This window comes from Amyelois transitella, chromosome 3 (genome assembly GCF_032362555.1).
Source record: "Amyelois transitella isolate CPQ chromosome 3, ilAmyTran1.1, whole genome shotgun sequence".
Lineage (NCBI taxonomy): Eukaryota > Metazoa > Arthropoda > Insecta > Lepidoptera > Pyralidae > Amyelois > Amyelois transitella.
Window position 1 is genome coordinate 13361978 of NC_083506.1, and position 23834 is coordinate 13385811.

Below are 23834 nucleotides of genomic sequence, written 5' to 3' on the forward strand. Positions count from 1 at the left end.
AATGGTCTATTCAACGCAAAATAAATTTTTCAATTCGAACCAGTAGTTCCTGAGATTAGCGCGTTCAAACAAACAAACAAACTCTTCAGCTTTATAATATTAGTATAATTACGAGATTGCCTTCGAGTCCTACCGAAACTTGTCTCTGTCTACCCCGTAAGCGATAAAGACGTAACGTATGTATGTAAGGAGAGTATATCCTTATGGTGAATCTATCGATGGAGATGAGGTGGAAATCAGCCTTAAAAATAATCAATTAACATTATATTAACAAAACATTTTGGTTAACAGCCAATAATTTTTGATACCTACATATATATAGTTACGTCTATATCCCTTGCGGGGTAGACAGAGCCAACAGTCTTGAAAAGACTGAAAAGCCACGTGCAGCTGTGTATGGCTTTACGACGGAACTGTGATTCAAATAGTGATACGTTGTTAGCCTATAAGGAGAATCTCAACTTTATTAGCCTTTCCCTTACTCGCCTTATTAAACATCTTGGGCAGAAATGGAGTCGTTCTATTCTTCAATGCCGGGAACCACACGACACTTAAGAAGAGATGATGATGAAAAGATATATTTTAATAACGACTCTAGTTCCGATGTCTCTTTTGAAATACTTTTAATGCTGACGCATAAAAACATTATTAAAATTAGCTGAAAATTATGTCTTCATTCTTGTCATAAAACTTTAGGGTTATGTTGGGACTGAGGTTTCTTTTAAGCTTTTAGTTGTGACTAGAATTCAAAATGGACACGAAAATAATCTCACGACGGAAGTTAATTTTATTGAAGAAAATGCTGCAGTGCAATTTGTTACTGCTTCTTCTGCACTGACGCTTTGGAAGGCGGCAGTAAACTTAATTATAAGTAATTTATTCGACGTAAACCAATGTTGTGAAACCAAAATATATGACAGTTACTAAGTGATAAATAAATATAAATACCTATATAAATATATACAAGACAAATAACACAGATTGAGTTAGTCTCGAAGTAAGTTCGAGACTTGTGTTACGAGATACTAACTCAACGATACTATATTTTATTATAAATACTTATATAGATAAACATCCAAGACCCAGGCCAATCAGAAAAAAATCGTTTCTCAACATGCCCTGACCGGGATTCTAACCCGGGACCTCCGGTGTCACAGACACCGTTGATGTTTGAAATATCCTACAATAATGAATAAAAATTTGAAAAAAAAGGTTCGTATTAATTTTCTGTATACAAACATATAATCACGTCTTTATCACTTACAGTGTAGACAGAGTCGACAGTCTCGGACATGACTGAAAGGCCACGTTCTGCTGTACGGTCCAATTTATTTGGAAACATACTAGTAAAAACAAGGTGATAATTTAATCGTTTTCATGCCGTGTGATTCTCGGCACCAATAGAAACAAGAATAGGACCACTTCATCTCTTTCCCATGAATGTCATAAAAGGCGACTTAAGACTTAAGGAAAGGGTTTTAAACTTGGGAATTTCTTTTAGGCGATGGGCTAGCAACCTGTCAATATTTGAATCTCAATTCTATCTTAAAGCCAAATAGCCGAGCGTGGCCTATCAGTCTTTTCAAGACTGTTGGCTCTGTCTACCCGGCAAGGGATATAGACGTGACCATATGTATGTATGTATATTAATACGCACGATATGGCTTTGTCTAGAACCTAGAATTTCCTTACAAAGATACAATTCGTATCATTTGTAAGGAAAATCTAGTTTCTAGCGTACCTAAGGAACTCACAAAGCAAATGTTTTCTCTTATATTGCAAGACACCTACATACTACAGCTATGTGGCGCGTCTACATTTAGAAGGCAATTGCGGTGTCCCGGGAAATGCAGTTAAAACTGTCTTATTTCTTTGTTGTTGCGTCAAAAGAGAGGAATTATAAAGAGGTTTTTATTCTTAACTTCAATGAAAAAATATAAGTTACTTGGCGATGGTAAATTACACCACAAGTCCGGTTAATAATATGGGTATTATTTAAGTGCCGTGTGGTTCCCGGGAATGATGTACTACTTATATATTTCAAAATATAATAATTGTTTTATTTATATTAATAGTGCTTTTAGTCCTTCAGTCACGTCTTATGAAGATCCAAGAAGAGTTGGACACTGAGATGCATTACGTCCTCTTTCAATAAAGACGCTAAATCTTGTATGTAAGATTCAGTATTCAGCATTTTTAGTAAATTTTAGAGCCTAGGATTCACTACCTAACCTAGGCGACGCTGTTACTAGTGTTTACACAGAGCACTAAGATTTGCTATCCAAACCCAAAACTTTGTTTAGCTGATTTTTTCAAAAGGCAAAACAATATATAACCCTTTCAATTAAATATAAAACTTCATACCAAGCATTGTCGCAGGCAACAAATTATATTTCGGGGACTTTAATAGTCGCAATTTTGACCCCGACCGGTCTCATTCAGAGCCGCAATTCAAAAGGACTCATAAACCTTGCGTCGGTGTAATTAAAAGTGTAAAAGTCTGCCATTATTCATATGTACTGTTCTTCACATGTTCGTACATACCAGTAAATTACATACATACATACATACATATGGTGACGTCTATATCCCTTGCGGGGTAGACAGAGCCAACAGGCTTGAAAACACTGAATGGCCACGTTCACTCACCTATTTGACTTATTAATAATGATAGAATTGAGATTTAATAATTATAGAATTGAGATTCAAATAGTGACAGGTTACTGGCCCATCGCCTAACTAAGAATCCCAAGTTTGTAAGCCTATCCCTTAGTCGTCTTTTACGACATCCACGGGAAAGAGATGAAGTGCTCCTATTCTTTTTTGTATTGGTGCCGGGAACCACACGGCACTTGAATTTTAACGGCAGTATTTTTTGGTGTCAGTTTGTTTGTAAACGACTATGAATTTAAAATTCTATACTATGTAGTCTGTATATTATGTAAGAAATAAAAGAAGAGGACTATTTCCGACACAAGCCTTTAAATAAGAAGGTAAGCCGGGATTCCCTGAACAATTAGCTAAAAGAATAGGACCACTCCATCTCTTTCCCATGGATGTCGTAAAAAGCGACTAAGGGATATATTTTTAAACTTGAGATGCATATTTAAGGCGATGGGCTAGCAACTGGTCGCTATTTGAATCTCAGTTCTATCATCAAGCCAAACAGCCGAATGTGGCCTATCAGTCTTTTCAAGAATGTTGGCTCTGTCTACCCCTATATGTATGTAGGTATAGTCCGCTGGACACACGTGACTTAACGGTGAGATGATAATGACCTAATTATAGGCTGCATCTTTAGATAAAACAGTTCTTCATAAAATAAAATATTCAGGTTTAAGAAATTTTACAATTGTTGAGAATTCCTGAGTTTCTAAAGTTTGACGCGAGTTCCGCGTCACTTTGTGGCAATTCGTTATATCGAGACCAGAGTTTAGTTCTGTTCTGTTCTAAAGTTTAACTTCAATTTACTTCTTTCATACTCTAGGTTATTGTAGTTTTGAAATACACATGATACGGCTAGTAACTTAGAAATATTAGACATTAAAAGTTAGGAACGTTAGAATCTTTTATGTTGTTTTTGTCCCGTGTGTCGTGTGGTCCCCGGCACCTATAAAAAAATAATTGGATCAATCCGTCTCATTCCCATGGATGTCTTAATAGACGACTAAGGGATAGGCTTTTAAACTTAAAATTCTTCTTTTAGGCGATTAGCTAGAAACCTGTCACTTTTTGAATCTCAATTCTATCGTTAAGCCAAGCAGCTGAACGTGACCTATCAGTCTTATCAAGACTGCTGGCTCTGTCTACCCCGCAGGGGATTTAGACGTGATTATATGCATGTACGTTTTTGTCCCATTCTATAATTTTTGAGAAATTAAAAACGAGTCTATCGCTAAAACGCCTACAACCAAATTTCATACCCTATGACATACAAGTACATATGTATATTCCTTAGTAATAGTTAACTGCAATGATTATTGACGCTATTACAGTTTTGGTTACTATAATAGAGGGTGTCACATTATCTGTCATTGACCGTACCTAAATGTTAACCTTAAGAGACCTCTTAGCTTTAAAGCAAACAGCCGAGCATGCGATCAGGAACGCACTATGCAGAGAGAGTCCTATTATACCTTAAATTAATGTGCTAATGGATTGTACGTTTGTCAGGGAGTCTCTGAAAAGCTGATCAATATTTGCTGTCAGCTGTAAGTGAATGTTTGTCTGAGCTTGTATGACTTTCTGATTACGACAAGGGAAACGTCATGTGAAAACTTGTTACATACATACATATAATCACGTCTATATCCCTGCGGGGTAGACAGAGCCAACAGTCTTAAAAAGAAAGATAGGCCACGTTCAGCTGTTTGGCTTAATGATTAAATTGAGATTCAAATAGTGACAGGTTGCTAGCCCATCGCCTTAAAAAAGAATCCCAAGTTTATAAGCCTATATCTTAGTCGCCTTTTACGGCATTCAAGGGAACGTAGTGGAGTGGTCCTGTTCTTTTTATTTATTGGTGCCGGAAACCACACGGCTTCAAAACTATTGTTTAAGAATCTATAAGTGATATTATTGTGCAGGTTACTAGGTTATATTCTCCTGTTTAGAGGATCAAAGATAAGTAGATCTATGAAATTACTTGAATATCTTTCATCGAATGATTTTCCGTTTCTGTGGTAATTTTGGTAAATGCTCTCTTAATGTTCCCCTAGACCATTTAATAAAACCTAAATACTATATTTCAAATCAACAAGACTTAAATGCCTCTAATATAAGTATTTAAAGATATAAGTAGTCATTTAAAATTTTATATATTTTCATCGGCCGATTTTCATGCCGATAACACAAAAACGTTTCCCGTAAAATTCCAATCTGGAATAAAGTACCCATTGAATTTCAGAATAAAGTACGATCGCTCGGTGATTCTAAAAACTGAACAATGCTTTTTGTTGTAACCTAATATGGTCGCTGGAAACTGGCATGCATTCGAGGCGGATATCGATTTAACTGCTCGCATTTCCCAAATTAGAAAATACTTCTTATTCATTGTTATACATACATACATATGGTCACGTCTATATCCCTTGCGGGGTAGACAGAGCCAAAAGTCTTGTAAAGACTAGATAGGCCACGTTCAGCTATTTGACTTAATGAAGGAATTGAGATTCAAATATCTATTGATAACAAAATTACAAAACAGTTATTGCATTTAGAAGAATATGTACAATGGCGGACTTATCCCAATCGGGATTTCTTCCAGTCAACTAAAATATAAAGGAAAATCCATAATCAAAATGGCAGTGCACCTAAAAAGCATTGAGACCTAAAAATTAATGATAAACATAAATAAAATATATATATAAACATATATAAATATAAGTACACTAAATTGTTAGATGCATCAGAATACAGTCTTTTAAAAGAACTTAGGTCAAGAGCAGATCTCTTATCTTGTGGGAGGTTATTCCAAAGCTGAGCTGAACGAACACCCAAAGGAAAGCCATAAGTCCGAGAGGAATAAGTAATTAAAGATTATCATGATTCTTTATTATATTTGATGTTAGTCTTAGGTTATGATTTCTCATTATAGCGACGCTATCAGTTAGCATTAAAACGAATGTTGGCAGCTCTGAACGGATTAATGACTTCGATAAATGAAATACTCTGGTATGCAACTAACGAGTCTTTAAAGGGTTTTTTCAGAAACACAACTCTAAGTTACAAATATCAGCACAAAACAAGAAGACAGGAATCAGTTTTGCTATTTCCTGGAGACTGCAACGCAATCACATCACTATTTTTCGCGCAGAGTATTGTACAGTATACAGAGTGTTCAAAAATATTCTTAACTCCGATTGGTCGGGGCCGGATTTAGCCTCGTATCGATTAAGCGTCCAAAACTACCTCAGTTCTGTGCTTACCTATCGGTAGCATGAATCTGTTTCACTTATGCATAATGGTGATGCAAATATTAATGATGTTTGTTGTATATAGCCTCATCTTACAGATCAATTATGTATCAGTCACGTCTATATTCCTTACGGTGTAGACAGAGCCAACAATCTTGAAAAGTCTTGCAGACCACGTACAACTTAATGATACAATTGAGATTCAAATAGTGTCAGGTCACTAGACAATCGCTTTCAAGAAGAATCAAAACTTTAATAAAATTTCCCTTAGTCGCCTTTTAGGACATCCATGAGAAAATATGGAGTGGTCCTGTTCAAAAGTGCCAGGAACCACTTGATAGACAATTAACAAAAATTTTGCAGAAACTTAATTTTTTTTTTATCGCTATACATACGTATGTATGATTTTGTTTTCATCGTTTCCATTAGAATATATGGCGTTGGTCTTTGATCTGCAGATCATGAATCAAGTGAATCCTATAATTTAATAGATTTTAATCACCAGTGTTAACTCATACATACATACATATAATCACGTCTATATCCCTTGCGGGGTAGACAGAGCCAACATTCTTGAAAAGACTGATAGGCCACGTTCAGCTGTTTGGCTTAATGATTGAATCAAGATTCAAATAGTGATAGGTTGCTAGCTCATCGCCTAAAATAAGAATCCCAAGTTTATGCCTATCCCTTAGTCGCCTTTTACGACATCCATGGGAACGAGATGGACTGGTCCTATTTTTTTTTAGATGGTGCCGGTAACCACACGGCATTTAACTCATATTCAATTAAAATCCGAAATATAGGTTGACACATCAATCATTTTTTTTCCGTTTTCACAGAAATGTCAAAAGCAAATTCCTTTCAGATGTTTATTCGAAAATCTTTACATACAGACTGGCAAGAATTTAATTACATTTAATCTATATCATTAGTCTCTCTGATGTTTTCCAAGAAAACACATCACGCTTCAAACTGAATAAAAGAATAAATCTTTTGAAATTCTTCTTAATACGACCATCGTAAATAACGTAATAGGATAAACATTTTGTCATTGAAATGTTTTGAGTGTTATTATTGAAATTGGAAACGAAATACTTATGTTAGCATTTACGAGTAAAAGTCTTTTATCTTATAATATGCTGATAAATTTATCAAAGCGCGATAAATGAAGCTTCGCATTTTGTGTACATTTTTCATACGGTAGGTACGTTGTAAAAAAAAATATTCGTATAGTTTATTGCTATATCATCCATATAAATTGGTATCTCTTGAGGTATCTAATATCGTGTCATGATTATGGCAATCATGACTTATTTTGGTTGCTTGAACTTAATAAAGCACTTCCGAAATATTAGGAACATACGTCGGTGTATTTTTTAAAATGTTTGTCACATGATAAAAATACTAACTATAAAATTGCGTTTCTGAGTCCATAAACTTGCATAAGTTTTTTTTTTAAATATATTTTTAGGTAGTTATATTATTGTAATTTTAAAATCCACTCCGACCGTCGCCTCTGTATATCTTAACCTACTCTGTGCGCACTCTACGCCTGTCATCAATTACGATGGACGATGGGCGCTCGAAACATCACCGATTTGAATTGACATTTGGATATGAGGGTTGAGGATTCTTTATACGTACTCGTACATTATCAGGTGAAATATCTGACCTTTCCAGAACAATTCGGAATTGATTAATTTTGAAATGAGGTTATGATACTTGCCAATATGTTAATATCTTCAATACGAGTCATAACTCCGATTCATCTATACTAATATTATAAAGCTGAAGAGATTGTTTGTTGTTTGTTTGAAAACGCTAATCTCAATTCTATCATTAAGCCAAATAGCTGAAGGTGGCCATTCAGTCTTTCTAAGACTGTTGGCTCTGTCTACCCCGTAAGGGATATAGACGTGATGATATGTATGTATGCTAATCTCAGGAACTACTGGTTAGAAATGAAAAAATATTTTTGCGTTGAATAGACCATTTATCGAGGAAGGCTTTATAGCATCAAGCTGCAACTATTGGGAGCGAAGAAATAAAGGAAAATGTGAAAAAAACGGGGTAATTTATTCATCTTTGAGGGCTTTAATCATGTCCAAAATAACTATTCCACGTAGACGAAGTCGCGGGCACAGCTAGTATAGTATACAGTATAATAAAGGATCAGGGTCACATACCACGAGCTCTCCAGAGAGATGAAGATACCGGGACTGACGTCAAGAGATGTCACGCATAGATAAAACGTCGTAGGTAAGTGTGATGAAAGATAATTTAAAAATTCATAGAGTAACGACAATCTTTGTTAGGACTAGTTTTACAATTTGAAGGAGGGCGTGGATTCAGCTATAGACCCGAGATCCAGCAAGTAGCTGCCTATTATATAGATGATAGCACGTTATTGAACTTGGTGAGCGTTGAAGTAGACAAAAGGCGAAGCCCGCGGTTATATAGTGTCCCAGGACGGTGAAGTGGGGCGCACGCGAAGACCACGGCGGCACGACGTCACAAGAAAGAAGAAACTTCTTAAAACACTGAATAACATCTGAATATCACAACAATTCTACAGATATCTGAATAGTTAAATGCCATGATTCACAATTCAGGTCTAAAATATTGCAGAATTGCAATAATTCTTAGTATTAAATAGACATATAATCACGTCTATATCCCTTGCGGGGTAGATAGAGCCAACAGTCTTGAAAAAACTGACTGATTAAACTTTTGACTAAATAAATTAACCTCACAATTACGCTGACTTCATTTTTTTACTTGAACACCTATATAACAATATAGATCAAGATGATAGTATATTATCTCAGACATTATTATCACTGGAGATATCAGAATGTAGCAATAACTCATCGTTGAATCCAAAATGGAGGTATTTGAGCCTGATGCGGATCTGCCAAGACGCAGCGCCGTTTCTAATGTAAAATTCATATTTTATGCGGGAACGCTCACCTACAATGAGTCCAATAGTATTCAATGCTATGTTACTCTCTACTGTAGCTCGGTTAAAATATACATTTCTATTGTTCTTAATGTACATACATACATATAGTCACGTTAATATCTCTTGCGGGTTAGACAGAGCCAACAGTCTTGAAAATACTGATAGGTCACGTTCAGCTGTGTGACTTTATCATGGAATTGAGATTCAAATAGTGATAGGTTACTAGTCCATCGCCTACAAGAGGAATCCCCAATTCAACAAAATAATTCCTTAGTCGCCTTTTACGACATCCATGGGAAAGAGTTGGAGTGGTCCTATTCTTTTTTTCTATTGGTGCCGGGAACCACAAGGCACCTACCTACTGTTGTGTATTTTCAAGACTGTTGACTCTGTCTACCCCGCAAGGGATATAGACGTGCTTATATGTATGTAGGTAGATACGTAAGCATCGGCGAACTTCGCAAGTCTCAGGAGACATGTCGATTAGCAAACTTAAATTGTATTACAATAGTTGTAACCGGCGGAGCGTCGACTCTGAGTCGCTGGTACACTGTGCTGTCTTGTTAAGTGAGAATTCTAAATTACTATCGTTCCCTATGGCCGCTTAAGACTTACCTATGTATGAGTTACATACCTACGTATAGTCTCGACTATATCACTTGCGGGGCAGACAGAGCCAACAGTCTTGAGAAGACTGATGAGCCACGTTCAGCTATTTGGCTTAATGATAGAATTGAGATTCAAATAATGACAGGTTGCTAGCCCATCGCCTAAAAAAGAATCCCAATGTGGTTCCCGGCAATACAAAAAGAATAGGACCACTCCTTTTTTTTAAGGGATATAGACGTGACCATATGTATGTAAGAGTACCCGAAACCGCCGAGCTTGCATGAAGAGAGTTATGAATGTGGATGAAGCGAAGGAAGTATGCAGAGATCGTGGCAAGTGGTAAGAGGTAGTCTCTGCCTACCCCTCCGGGAAAGAGGCGTGATTTTATGTATGTATGTATATGAACTGAACTCTTAAACAGAATACGGGATAGCGGCAACAGTATCCTTAGAGTTTTGAGCTCCAAAATGGATAGCACTATGTTGTCATTTTGGAGCAAAATACTAAGAGGTGCTGTCAAATAATTTTAAATATTTGTTTACTTAATTAAATCTCTAACATAATTTTAAGTAAAATTGTTACTAACATTCTTGGATCTTGGTTATCTGAATAAATGAATTATTATTATTATTATATTATATGTATATAGCATTATTACCGTCTTAACGAACACGTATTTCTTTTTCCGCAAACACATCTTTGGAGCGCATTAAAACATAAAGAACCAAGAACATGAATATAAATACTTACATCAAAAATGTTCGCGGCGGCGACGTATGCATGAAATATGTAGCAGATCTGAATTCATCTGAATTCTGAATAACTGCCTTGTGTCGTCTGTGCCGTGTGGTTCCCGGAACTTTAGAATAGGACGACTCTCTCTTTTCTATGGATGTCGTAAGAGCGACTAAGGGAAAGGCCAATAGGGTTCTTCTTGTAGGTGATTGGCTAGCGACCTGTCATTATTTGAATCTCAATTCCATCATTAACAGCTGAACGTGGCCTTTGAGTATTTGTGATACTGTTGGCTCTATCTACCCCGTAAGGGATGAAGACGTGATAACATGTATGTATGTATGTCTTACGTTGACGTCAGTATTATTTCATTATTTTGTTTGACATATTCGTTTGTTACGTAACAGTGGTAGAAATGTTGCATTTTATTTTTGAATATTTAAAAAAATATAAAGTTGAATACTATAGGTATACAAAGCAGCTATAATATATAGAAAAATGATCTTATGTAAATGTCTCTTACAGACAACTCCTCTAATATTTTACATATATACATATAATAACGTCTATATCCCTTGCGGGGAATCAAGCCTTGAATAGACTGATAGGCCACATTTCTTATTGTCAGCTGTTTGTCTTATTGATAGAATTCATTTAAAAATTAAATTGCGTGACTTGTTTACAATATATATAATTCCAGTTTGTCACAGCCTAAACAAATCAGTTTGACAATACGATAGTAATGAAATTATTTGTCACAGAGCTGTGTAGGTAACAGAGCCGGCAATCCGGTCCCAATCACGGACAAAGGCGCTCAATTAACGTATCAATGGCTTCAGGAACCCTGGAGATGAGTGTGTCCAAGCCAGTTCTGAATAAACATTGTACAGATTAATCAATTAAATATTTTAGTGTTTTGTCGCATACATAGATTATGTTTTTATTTATTTTTTATTAAATTCTTCTATTTTTAGATATTTAGAATTTTTGTAGGCTATGGGATAAACCTGTCACAGTTTGAAGCTCAATTACATCATTTAGCCACACAGCTGAATTTTTTCAGTTTTTTTTTTCAAGAGTGTTGGCTCTGTCTAACCCGCAATGGATATAGATATTACTTTATTTTAAAAAAATAAACTATAATTAAAAATATATAAAAATCCGTTTAATATAATTTTTGTATGAAGAAGTAGGTGGGTACATAATGTGCATATAAACTTATAATTTTTTGAGTTGTATAACATAAGTAAGTATTAATATAATTTAAAAAACGACGAAGTTGTAAAGACGTAAACAAAATCAAAATCAATCAGATTTAGCTGTCTGTACTGTCAATATACTTAACTTAAACAAACATAGGTATAATTGGGGCAATAAATGTATTTTTGACACCGGAAAAAAAAGTAAAGGAATTATTTTTAAGCTTAAAATTCAGAAAAGATAATTTTCCGCCTTCCATCGAAAACACATCATCGTTATTACACGAAACTTTTCCCATCAGTGTTTGCGGAACAAAGTAAGAGTAAGCACTTGACATTTCAGAGTTGCCGGAGTTCAGAAATGATATACCAATAGCTGTAGCTATAACTGAACACACCTGATGCACGACGCGGGACATTTTTCATGTGAAAAGTCTTTAAAATTTACAAAGAAAGCGGTAGACAGTCTGGGAAGTGTTTCATGGAAAAATAATAAATGGTTTTAAACTTTGATTATCGATAGTTCACCTCGAAAATCATATATATATATATATCTATACTAATATTATAAAGCTAAAGAGTTTGTTTGTTTCAACGCGCTAATCTCAGGTATAGGTAGGCAGAGACTACATCTTTCCACTTGCCACGATATCAGCATACATAGGTTTCGGGTACTCTTGACCTTACCCTTTGCCAGGACGTCCTTTATTTGATCAAGATACGTTCGTCTATGTCTTCCCACCCCGTTGAAATAAGTCTCAGCATAAAAAGTATTTTATGCTAGCTTCAATTGACTCACACCATTAGGAACACGAAAATAGAAAGAGATGTAGTGACCTGAAAAAATTATCTTCTCCTTAAGAAGTTACGAGTACGTTTAAATTTACGTTCAATCAAAATAAAGTGCCGTGTGGTTCCCGGCACCAATAAAAAAAAGAATAGGACCACTCCATCTCTTTCCCATGGATGTCGTAAAAGGCGACTAAGGGATAGGCTTACAAACTTGAGATTCTTTTTTTAGGCGATAGGCTAGCAACTTGTCACTATTCGAATCTCAATTCTATCTTAAAGCCAAATAGCTGAACGTGGCCTATCAGTCCGCTCAGGACTGTTGGCTCTGTCTACCCCGCAAGGGATATAGACGTGATTATATGTATGTATGTATGTATCAAAATTAAGTGCCGTGTGGTTCCCGGTACCAGGACAAAAAAGAATAGGACCACTCCATCTCTTTCCCATGGATGTCGTTAAAGGCGACTAAGGGATCGGCTTACATACTTGGGATACTTTAATTAGACGATGGGCTAGCAACCTGTCCCTATTTGAATCTCAATTCTATCATTAAGCCAAATAGCTGAGCGTGGCCTATCAGTCTTTTCAAGACTGTTGGCTCTGTCTACCCCACAAGGTAGTATGTATGTATGTATCAAAATTAAGTGCTACACAAATAAGTCAAATTTTGATAATTTGTTTAAAGGAAGTAACCATTATTCTATATTAACCAAACTAGCTCTCCTGACCTATATAGTCTTCTACCACGAAAAAAATGGCGGTCCAACACTTCGACATTGGATTTCCGTTAAAAATTTTTGGAAAAAAATATCATGCATTCCGCACCGCACGCGCGCTCAAAGTGGATTCGGTTTGAAAAATCTGGCCGAAAATACCATTTCATTTTGGTCGAGTTTTATTTAACTACGAGTATACAGGGTGTATGTTTGTTATTTGCGAAAATTTTTAGTTTAAAATCCGTGCCGTGGTGTGAAACTGACCTGAAGTTTAGCTATATATTGTTGTCTTTTTTTCCTTCAGTACAAGGCCAGGGTATTCCATCGGTAACTAGCTGCGCCCCAGGACTTCGCTGCCATGGGAATTTCGGGATAAAAGTACCTATTATGTTATTCCAGGTAATATTCTACTCGTGTATAAAATTTCATTAAAATCCGTCTTGTATATTTTCCGTAAAAGAGTAGCATACACACACCCTTACAAACTCTCGCATTAGATTTTATGCGTTAAGGAAAATCACTGTAGAAATTTTTTGTTCGTGTAAAATTAATTTTGTTCTTACTTTCTCTTAAATAATTCAGACATTTTGCCTCAAGATCTAGCCTAGAAAGGTCATTGACCTAAGGAAAAAGCGCACTATAAGCTGCTCGATTCAACGCACCAGTTCTAAGGCGCATTATTTGTCCTCCACTATACTTGTATGTACCTTACAATATCTCTCGCTTGGGTTGAGTATTTACAAAGGAGACGCCACTCTCTGATTTTGTAGGATGAAGAGAACGTGCACTACATACGCCTATATGTTTAACCCTCTGGAAATCACAGTAATTTGCCTACTTTATATAAGTGCAGTTATGTTATATCGATTTAATATGTTTGCTTTTAATTTTTTTAACAAAATATGAAGAAGTACATACATACATATAGTCACGTGTCATATCCCTTGTGGGGTAGACAGAGCCGAACAATCTTGAAAAGGCTGAAAGGCCACGTTCAGCTGCATGGTTTAATGATGGAATTGAGTTTCAAATAGAGACAGGTTGCTAGCCCATTGCCTAAAAGAGGAATCGCAATTTTATAAGCCTATCCCTAAGTCGCCTTTTACGACATCCATGGGAAAGATATGGAGTGGTCCTGTTCAATAAAAAGTGCCGGGAACCACACGCTATATGTAGAAGTAGTTATAGAAAAGTCACCGAGGGAATTATTTTTCATACGGATGCCGTAACGTTCGAAAGCTAGTTATTGAATGAAACCAATGATTCATGATCATCTTAAAAGCTTTCAACATAAAAAGCCACCAGAGATCTAATGGCAGTCTCATGGAACAGTCTAAAAACTCAGTAAGAAGAACCAGTCCCAAATTAAGAAGCACCGTAATACCCTTTGCCTATTCCTCAAAAAGAAGAATCTAGAAATAAGAGAACTCACCGCAATCCAGGCACGTCTTCCAACTGCGCGCCGTCATGCTGCTGCCAGGCCAGCTGTGGTGATGGGAAGCCGTGGGCAGCGCACGACACCCTGGCTCCGGTGCCGTTGGAGAAGACCAGCCGAGGGGGCGGCTCCATCAGGAACACCGGCCCGTGCTCCTGGCCCTCGCCGCCTGGGTACAAAGATGTGAAATATAAATATAAATAAATACATACGGGACAAATTACACAGATTGAGTTAGCCTCGATGTAAGTTCGAGACTTGTGTTACGAGATACTAACTCAACGATACTATATTTTATAATAAATACTTATATAGATAAACATCCAAGACCCAGGCCAATCAGAAAAAGTTCTTTCCTCATCATGCCCTGGCCGGGCTTCGAACCCGGGACCTCCGGTGTCACAGACAAGCGTACTACCGCTGCGCCACAGAGGCCGTCTCAATAAATAAAGTTGATTGATAGCAGAATAAATGCAGTGAGAAAGAAATGACAGCATGTAATATTTTGCTTGGAAGAAAAAAAGGTGGGCAAGTGAATGAGTTTGTTTATCTAGGATCAAAGTTTACACCAGATGGCAAGTGTGATAGTGATATTGAAAGGAGAGTGAACGCGGGGAACATGGTAAATGAAGCTTTGCATGCCTTTATTAGTAGTCAGAAATTATCCAAAAAGGCTCGACTGGCTGTGTATAGGGGCGTCTTGGTCCCGATATTAATGTATGGGAGTGAAAGTTGGGTATGGTAAAAGAAGCACGAAAGCAGTATAAATGCAGTGGAAATGCGTTAAGGAGTATGTTGGGTGTGAAATTGAGTGACCGAATAAGGAACAGCGTGATAAGGGAATGTTGTGATGTGAATGAAGATGTAGTTACAGGAATAGAAAAGGGTATGTAAAGATGGTTCGGTCATGTGGAGAGGATGAATGAAAGCTGGTTGACTGAGCAGATATACAAGGAGAGTGTAAAGGGAAAGGTTGAAGTGGGAATACCTAGATGAACGTATCTTGATCAAATTAAGGACGTCCTGGTAAAGGGTCAGGTCAAGAGTACCCGATACCGCCGAACTTGCATGAAGCGAGTTATGAATGTGGGTGAAGCGAAGAAAGTATGCAGAGATCGTGGCAAGTGGAAAGGTGTAGTATCTGCCTACCCCTCCGGAAAAGAGGCGTGATTTTATGTATGTATGTAAATATATACTAGACAAGATTAATACATAATTATATTATGTTTGTATGTTGTCATCATCTAATCTTCAGAAGGTTAAAAAATAACAATTGAAATGATAGCTGGATCGCGAGAGTGTATAATTTACAGCAAAGAATCAAAAGAAATTGGACCATTAGTTATGGGAGCATTAATTATGACATACCGTTAATGGCACTCTTTTTCTTTTACGCAATTTCATTGTACCATTTTACTATTAGATGATGTTTGAAATGTGTCAAACATCGAATCTGAATTGGAACCATATCATTGAATATCGTAGAAAGCTTATCTCAAAATCAACTTTGTATAATGACCAACTATGTATTAAATATCTTTTACGAGTATCATTTAGCTTAACCCGACTTGAGAATATACTGTTGTTATAAGACGGTGTACGCCTATGTGGGTTTGTGATTTCAGTATGCTAATGAATGGACCTTTGGCTTTGTTGATCTAAGCCGCACGAAATCTGAGAGAGGAATGCGATATGAGTTGAGTAGGGTTACACAGCACACGTATATAGCATCTTAAACTTGTATTATGTATTAGCTGTGCCCGCGACTTCGTCCGCATCATTGAAGCCCTCAAGGATGAATAATTTTCCCCGTTATTTTTCACCTTTTCCATTCATTGTTCGCTCCTAAAAGTTGAAGCGTGATGTTATATGTATAGCCTAAAGCCTTCCTCGATAAATGCTCTATTCAACTCAAAAAGAATTTTCAATTCGAACCAGTAGTTCGTGAGATTAGCGCGTTCAAACTAATAAACAAACAAACTCTTCAGCTTTATAATATTGGTGTAGATTCGTATTAGCTTGTTCCAGAAATTTCGTACGCGTTTTGTACGGAACCCTTCAATCGACACTCTTCAAGAAAGGAAACTGATTTTTTAACACATATTTGCTAAAAACGTTTGTTTCCCATAGGGGTACGGAGAGACTACGAATTTTTAATAATAAACATACATACATACATATGGTCACGTCTATATCCCTTGCGGGGTAGACAAAGCCAACAGTCTTGAAAAGACTGAATGGCCACATTCAGCTATTTGGCTTTATGATAGAATTGAGATTCAAATAGTGACAGGTTGCTAGCCCATCGCCTAAAAGAGGAATCCCAAGTTTATAATAAGCCTATCCCTTGTTCGCCTTTTACGACATCCATGGGAAAGAGATGGAGTGGTCCTATTCTTTTTTGTAATGGTGCCGGGAACCACACGGATAATAGTAATAAAGATTTATAATATTATGAAACTATGGCTAGAAACCTGTCACTATTTGAATTTAAATTTTATTTTTAAGCCAAACAGCTGAACGTGGCTTATCAGTTTATTCAAGACTATCGACTCTGTCTACCTCGCAAGGGATATGAATTACCCATCATATGTATGTATGTATGTTAATCCTATTTTAGTTAAGAGCAATATTTCAATTTTTTCCCAAAAATTTATATACACACATTTCAAACAAGGTAATTCGTAAAATTGCAAATGGCGTCGGTATTCGTGTATCTAATTGAAACAGTTACTGGTGTGACGTAGTAGTCTAATGCTCTTCTAATTGACTGAGCAATGTCATAAGGGAGTAATTAGTTTGAAACTAAACTGCTCTGATTTGAATACATGATATTCCGTCAGACATTTCGAATTAGTGTACATTTAACTTTATAACTATAACGACATCTTAATCGTTATAAGCTGTCATATCTTCTAAGTTAAGCAATTTTTTTGTACCAAGTACTTTACACACTACATTAATTAATGTTAAAGACATATTTGATGTTAACTTCACGCAATTCATTTATGTAGATTTAAAACTACATAGCATTCCAAGGCCCAGACAAACGGTCAAATGAAATGTCTAAAAGTGGCCTTCGCGGGGTTTGAGGTATACATACATATCTACATTCCTTGCGGGGTAGACAGGGCCAGTCTTGAAAATACTGATATAAGCCACGTCCAGCTGTTAGACTTAATGACAGAATTGTGTTTTAAATAGTGACAGGTTGCTAGCCCATCGCCCAAAGGATTTACTTCAAATTAATGAGTTATAACTGTTACTAATTGTAATAAATAAAATAAATAAATAAATATATACCAGACAAATTACACCGATTAGAGTTAGCGTCGAAGTAAGTTCAAGAGACTTGTGTTACGAGATACTAACTCAACGATACTATATTTTATAATAAATAATAGATAAACATCCAAGACTCAGGCCAATCGGAGAAAATTGGTTTCTCATCATGCCCTGACCGGGATTTGAACTCGGGACCCCTGGTGTCACAGACAAACGCACTACCGCTGCGCCACAGAGGCCGTAGAGGAGAGAAAAATAACGATATAATTTATAGTGGTACCTTAAATCAGTTAGATTGGGCAAGTCTATATAATAAGGTCACCTTAAATTAATTCCGTACCTAAGACGAACAGCCTGACTAAAACCTAATTAGATCATATTAGATTCACTGAAACACGCTCTGGTGCAGAGGTTAATTGTGTTAAGGCCGTGATGTAGTCTTCTTGACAATATTGCATTTGCATCGATTAGAATTGCATATAAAGTGCTTTGTTTACATAATTTACACGTACATACATCATGTTTTTATTCCTTATGAGAGATAAAGGGGATAAGTTTTGAAAACCCTCTAAGATAGTTAAATAATACATATATATGTCTAAATCCCTTGCGGGGTAGATAGAGCCAACAATCCTTGGAAAGACTGAAATGGATATGATGGAATTGAGATCAATTTATTAAATAATGAACGAATTCGTGATAAAAATGTAAGAGTTGAGCATTGATTATATTTTTAACTAGCTGTGCCCGCGACTTCGTCCACGTGGAATAGTTATTTTGGGCATCATATTTATTTTTGCAAACATCCTCCTCGGCTTTATCAATTATAGTCAGGCGGTCACGCGTTTTAGAAAGAACGCTGGTTCGCCGTATTAAATGTTTCGCTGCAAATTGCTTATAACGACTATATCTCAAAACCTATTCGTTTGATTTATATACTGTAAATGGCAATTTTAGTCTACATGAAAAGCCGAAAGTAATAAACATATTTATTTGGATAAGGATTAATACTGAATTAAAGAAAATTGGTTTCAAAATAACTTATGTTTATAATGAAAAAATAATCTTAAAAAATGAACATAAAAGTGGTTATTGTAAGTAAACCTTAAGAGATAGATATATGCTCTCGCGGACATTTTTGTGGCAAAAAATGAGTACTTCACATCTTTAGTACATTGTTTTACTATATCTTTGTTGGTTTGCGCAGCGTTCGCGTAGAAAGCTCGCAGATGGCCGACTCATTCAACTTTCACCTGCATTGTTGACGTTTCCCGTAAGAAATCCGGGATAAAATGTAGCCTATAGCCTTCCTCGATAAATAGACTATCTAACAGTGAAAGAATTATTCAAATCGGTTCAGTAGTTTCTATGATTAGCGCGTTTAAACAAACAAACAAACAAACAAACAAACAAAACAAACTCTTCAGCTTTATAATATTAGTATAGATAAAAGTTGTCCTTGCGGGGATACCGTTGTCGGCTATGGACACCACGGCCTCTCATGCCCTAGGAGTGCCGGCCGTTTAGGGCGCCATGCCACCCTAAATGATATAATCCTCCTAGAACCAAACGGTCTGGCTCGGGATGATGCCAAGAGACCGGATGGTATGACTTTGGTACCCTGGAGATTGGGGCGGCCTTTGGTGTGGGATGCTACTTGTGTCGACACACTTGCGCCGTCTCATCTTCAGGTTACTAAATCTAAGGCCGTTCTGCTTCAAATGAGGCAAAAAACCTCAAAAGGCGCAAATATGTAGTTATCGGGATCAAAGTTTACATCAGATGGCAAGTGTGATAGTGATATTGAAAGGAGAGTGAACGCGGGGAACATGGTGAATGGAGCTTTGCATGCCTTTATGAGCAGTCAGAAACTATCCAAAAAGGCTCGACTGGCTGTGCACAGGGGCGTGTTGGTCCCGACATTAATGTATGGGAGTGAAAGTTGGGTATGGCAAAAGAAGCACGAAAGCAGAATAAATGCAGTGGAAATGAGAGCGTTAAGGAGTATGTTGGGTGTGAAATTGAGTGACCGGATAAGGAACAGTGTGATAAGGGTATGTTGAGATGGTTCGGTCATGTGGAGAGGATGAATGAAAACAGGTTGACTAAGCAGATATACATACATGGAGAGTGTGGAGGGAAAGGTCGGGGTGGGAAGAGCTAGACGAACATATCTTGATCAAATTAAGGACGTCCTGGTAAAGGGTCAGGTCAAAAGTACCCGAAACCGCCGAGCTTGCATGAAGAGAGTTATGAATGTAGATGAAGCAAAGGAAGTATGCAGGGATCGTGGCAAGTGGAAAGAGGTAGTCTCTGCCTACCCCTCCGGGAAAGAGGCGTGATTTTATGTATGTATGTAGTTATCGGTAATATCTATACTTTTGAACCTTTTGGGGTAGAAACTCTGGGACCGGGGGGCCTATCTGCCCATCAGCTTTTCCGACAATTGTCGAAAAAGCTAATTGAGGTATATCTTGACCGGAGGGCTGGAAATTATCTGGCTCAGAGAATCAGCATTGCCATTCGAATTGGCAATGCTGCCAGCCTTCTGGGCACATTCCCGCATGTCGATGCTATGCAAGGACTGTACAATTTATAAATTAAATTTTAGTTTGTAGTCATCTTTTTTCTTTCTTTTTATAAGTAGCTTTAGTTTTAATTTGATTATTGCATTGAATTTGATAATTGTAACCTCTATTATTGTCCTAAGATGATTTTCTTCACTTAGGATTATTCTATTTTTTTTTAAATAATAAATACGAAAGTTAGTCTTGAGTGCCACTGCGTAGTGAAAACACGTGTTTATTCTAACCTATTTCAGACTTTTTCAAGTTTAATAATAAAAATGTAAAAAAAAAAACGCGCTAATAGTACACTACCTCAGAGGTGGCAAGGAAACGGATGCATATTATGACGCTTGCAACTTTTTGCATCGTTATATCACAGAAACGGTAGCTTTGTTGAAAAAAATTATTGATACCTTTTTTATAGATAACTTTATGATCTACAATTTATGTCTGAGGTAATTTTCCGATTTGAAAAACTTACCGTTTTAAAGAAAATTGCGATACACCCATTTTTTACCTTTGACCGTGAGTAAATTTTTTTCCTTAAACCGGAATCATGGGGAATTTTGAAATAATGCTTTTGATTGTGTTTTAAATAATTATACTCATTTTCAGCTTGATGGGAATTAATGTAGCTATGTAGTATTTTTTTCATAGTAATTAGTAGCGGCCCGCTTGTGCAGCAAACGGTTCAAGCCAAAGCCGACTTTAGGCGCTACAGGTTACGGCGCTAAATCCACTGCGGGTAACGCAACGTGTGTTCGCGGTTCTACAGAACAACGTCTATGGATAAACTGAAAAATTAAGATTTTTTTTTCTTCGTATTTTTTCGGGATAAAAAGTATCCTATTTTACGCCCAGGATAATAAGGTATAATTATACCAAGTTTCATCAAAATCGAACCGTTAGTTTTCACGTGATGCCTGAACATACAGACAGACAGACAAAAATTTTTTTAATCACATTTTTGTGTTTGGTATCGATCCAGTAACACCCCCTGCTATATATTTTTTCAATATTTTCAATGTACAGAATTGACCTTTCTACAGATTTATTATATGTATAGAATAGATGTATTTTTTTTATTTTAAATCATATTGTATTTTAAATGTTTTCAAAGAAATTCCCGTGAATTAAAGAGTATTATATGTTTCATTGGTGTCAAAAATATGAAATAGTTGTAACTGTTTACTGGAATTGAGATGATAGATAGACTCAAAAAAAAAAAACAAAGAAAGGAAGAAACTCATTTAATCAGCAATTAGATCTTCATAAACACTCTAATAAATAAATTTGAGTAATTTTTTACTTATTTTAATCAATTTCATAGTAATAACCATGGGCTCGGTTTCCATTCAGACGCAATCCATGTAGAACAAATAGCTCTGACATAATAGCGTTCCTATAAAATTCTAGACAAGTATTTTGTTTTCAGTCACAAACATGTTTTGATGGTGAACTGCCAACTACCTACAATTGAGGTGAAAACTTTTATTTTATGGTTGATTTAATAAATTTCCGAAATTTTATTACGTGCCGTGTGATTCTCGACACTTGAGAATAGGACCACCATCTTTTTCCCATGGATGTCGTAAAAGCCGACTAAGAGACAGGCTAATAAACTAAGGATTCTTCTTTTAGGCGATGGGCTAGCAACCTGTCACAATTTGAATCTCAATTCTGTACTTAATTATGCATTACAGCTTACATGTGGTCTTTTAGTCTTTCCAAGACTTTTGGCTCTGTCTATCCCGTAACGACGCAATTGTAAGTTAACACAATAAACTCTCCCACTCTCCCTGACTCCCATCTGACCTCCGCAACCTATGCAGGTAAACCTAGCCTATATTGGATCCATGGTTACACATTCAGTTGCCTGAATGTGCAGGTTTCCTCACGATGTTTTCCCGCGCCGTAAGAGCATCGTTAAGTATTGAAACCTTGAAATGGTAGAATGATTTAACAATGTTATTTCAACAGCAAAAATGATACTTTTAATTCTCAAAGTCGTTTGTAACAGTATCCGAAACGTAATAAAAATTAAAAAAAAAAAACGAAAACTTTTACGAGCTTTTAATGTTTTTATCTTGTCTCTCGCATCCTTTGTTCTGGGAGTTTCAGCAAAAAAATGATATTCCAGCGACGGTTTTTCGTCTTTTTTTGTTCCTTTGTGTACGCTTATAAGCGGAGATATTGCAAAGACTTGGCCGATTCAGAATCAATACGCTGTATGAAAAACTTGTGTATGTGAACTAAACTATAGAATGATGGGACTAAAGTTGCCAGTATTGTGTTCAGAGACATAACAGGAATCTGTTTGGATAGGGACATAAAAAGATGGTATTATATTTGTTTGCTAATATTATACATACGTATCATAACGTCGGAGCCAACAGTCTTAAAAAGACTGAAAGACCAGGTTCAGCTGTTTGGCTTTCTGATAGAATTGAGATTCAAAAAGTGAGTGAGGCTGCTAGCCCATCGCCTAAAAGAAGAATCCCGAAAATATTAGCCGTGTGGTTCCCGGCACCAATAGAAAAACAATAGGACCACTACATCTCTTTCCCATGGATGTCGTAAAAGGCGACTAAGGGATAGGCTTATAAACTTGAGATTCAAATAGTGGCAGGTTGCTAGCACGTCGCCCAAAAGAAGAATCCCAATTTTATTAGCCATTTTACGACATCCATGGGAATGAGATGGAGTAGTCCAACACTTTGTTCAGTGGTTTCACACGACACCACCATATCATACTGAGGAAAATATGTTTATTACACGGCTACTTGTTTTATAGCGAGAAGATTATATATTTATGAATGGATTTATATCTAAACCATCCATAACAAATAAACAAAATCTACATACTCGTACAATTTTAAATCAACCACTTCTTAAGATATAGTTTTCTTTCGTGCGCAAAATTACCACAGATCTAAAAGAGTGAAATATATTCTTAATATCAGTTTACAAATTCACATCTTAATTAAAACCTAAAAATTAATATTTCATTCAATACAGTTATTCTAGTACAAAGGTGCTACCTACCTAATTTCAGATTCAAACAATAAAATTCTATCCTACTTCTTATGTCATTCAAGTACATGTCATGTCAACACTCCAACTGTCCACCCTACTCATAAGTAAGGCCCGGTTGTACTGAATTATATTTTCGTTAAAAAAGCGAGTGATCCGAACCTCAAAAAATCATATTCTCATGTTGATAAAACTATTTCTGACTTAGTTTCTACAGTTAGAATTCTAGACTATTTGACCATTCATGGGAACGAGACCTTTTTTTTTGGAGCCGTGTACCTACGTATATGGTATATATTGGTGCCAATTGGTGGCTCCAATACATACATAATAAAACAGTAAAAAAATTATGTCCATGCATTGAATACATGTCCAAAAAAAAAATTAATAACGATGAACCGAGCAGGAATTTGAAGATTGAGAAGAAAAAAGTCTGTCTGTTTGTATGTTTGTTTGTACACGCTATTCTCCGGAACAACTGAACGGATTTGAATGAAACTTTGTGGTATAGTTTTTATGCCTGGCCAACATAAAGGGTATAATTTATTTTGGAATCTGGAACAACTGATGTCGAACGATAACA

General features: G+C 36.4%; 1 protein-coding gene across 1 annotated transcript in view; it reads right to left on the reverse strand.

Moving 5' to 3' along the window:
• The window catches only part of LOC106132962 (cell adhesion molecule Dscam2), a 168929-nt gene that overhangs the window by 134739 nt on the left and 10356 nt on the right, over window positions 1-23834 (reverse strand). Inside the window, exon 2 of the mRNA XM_060952986.1 lies at window positions 14364-14535. Within this exon, the coding sequence (XP_060808969.1) occupies window positions 14364-14535 (172 nt within the window). The remainder of the gene's footprint in view (window positions 1-14363; window positions 14536-23834) is intronic.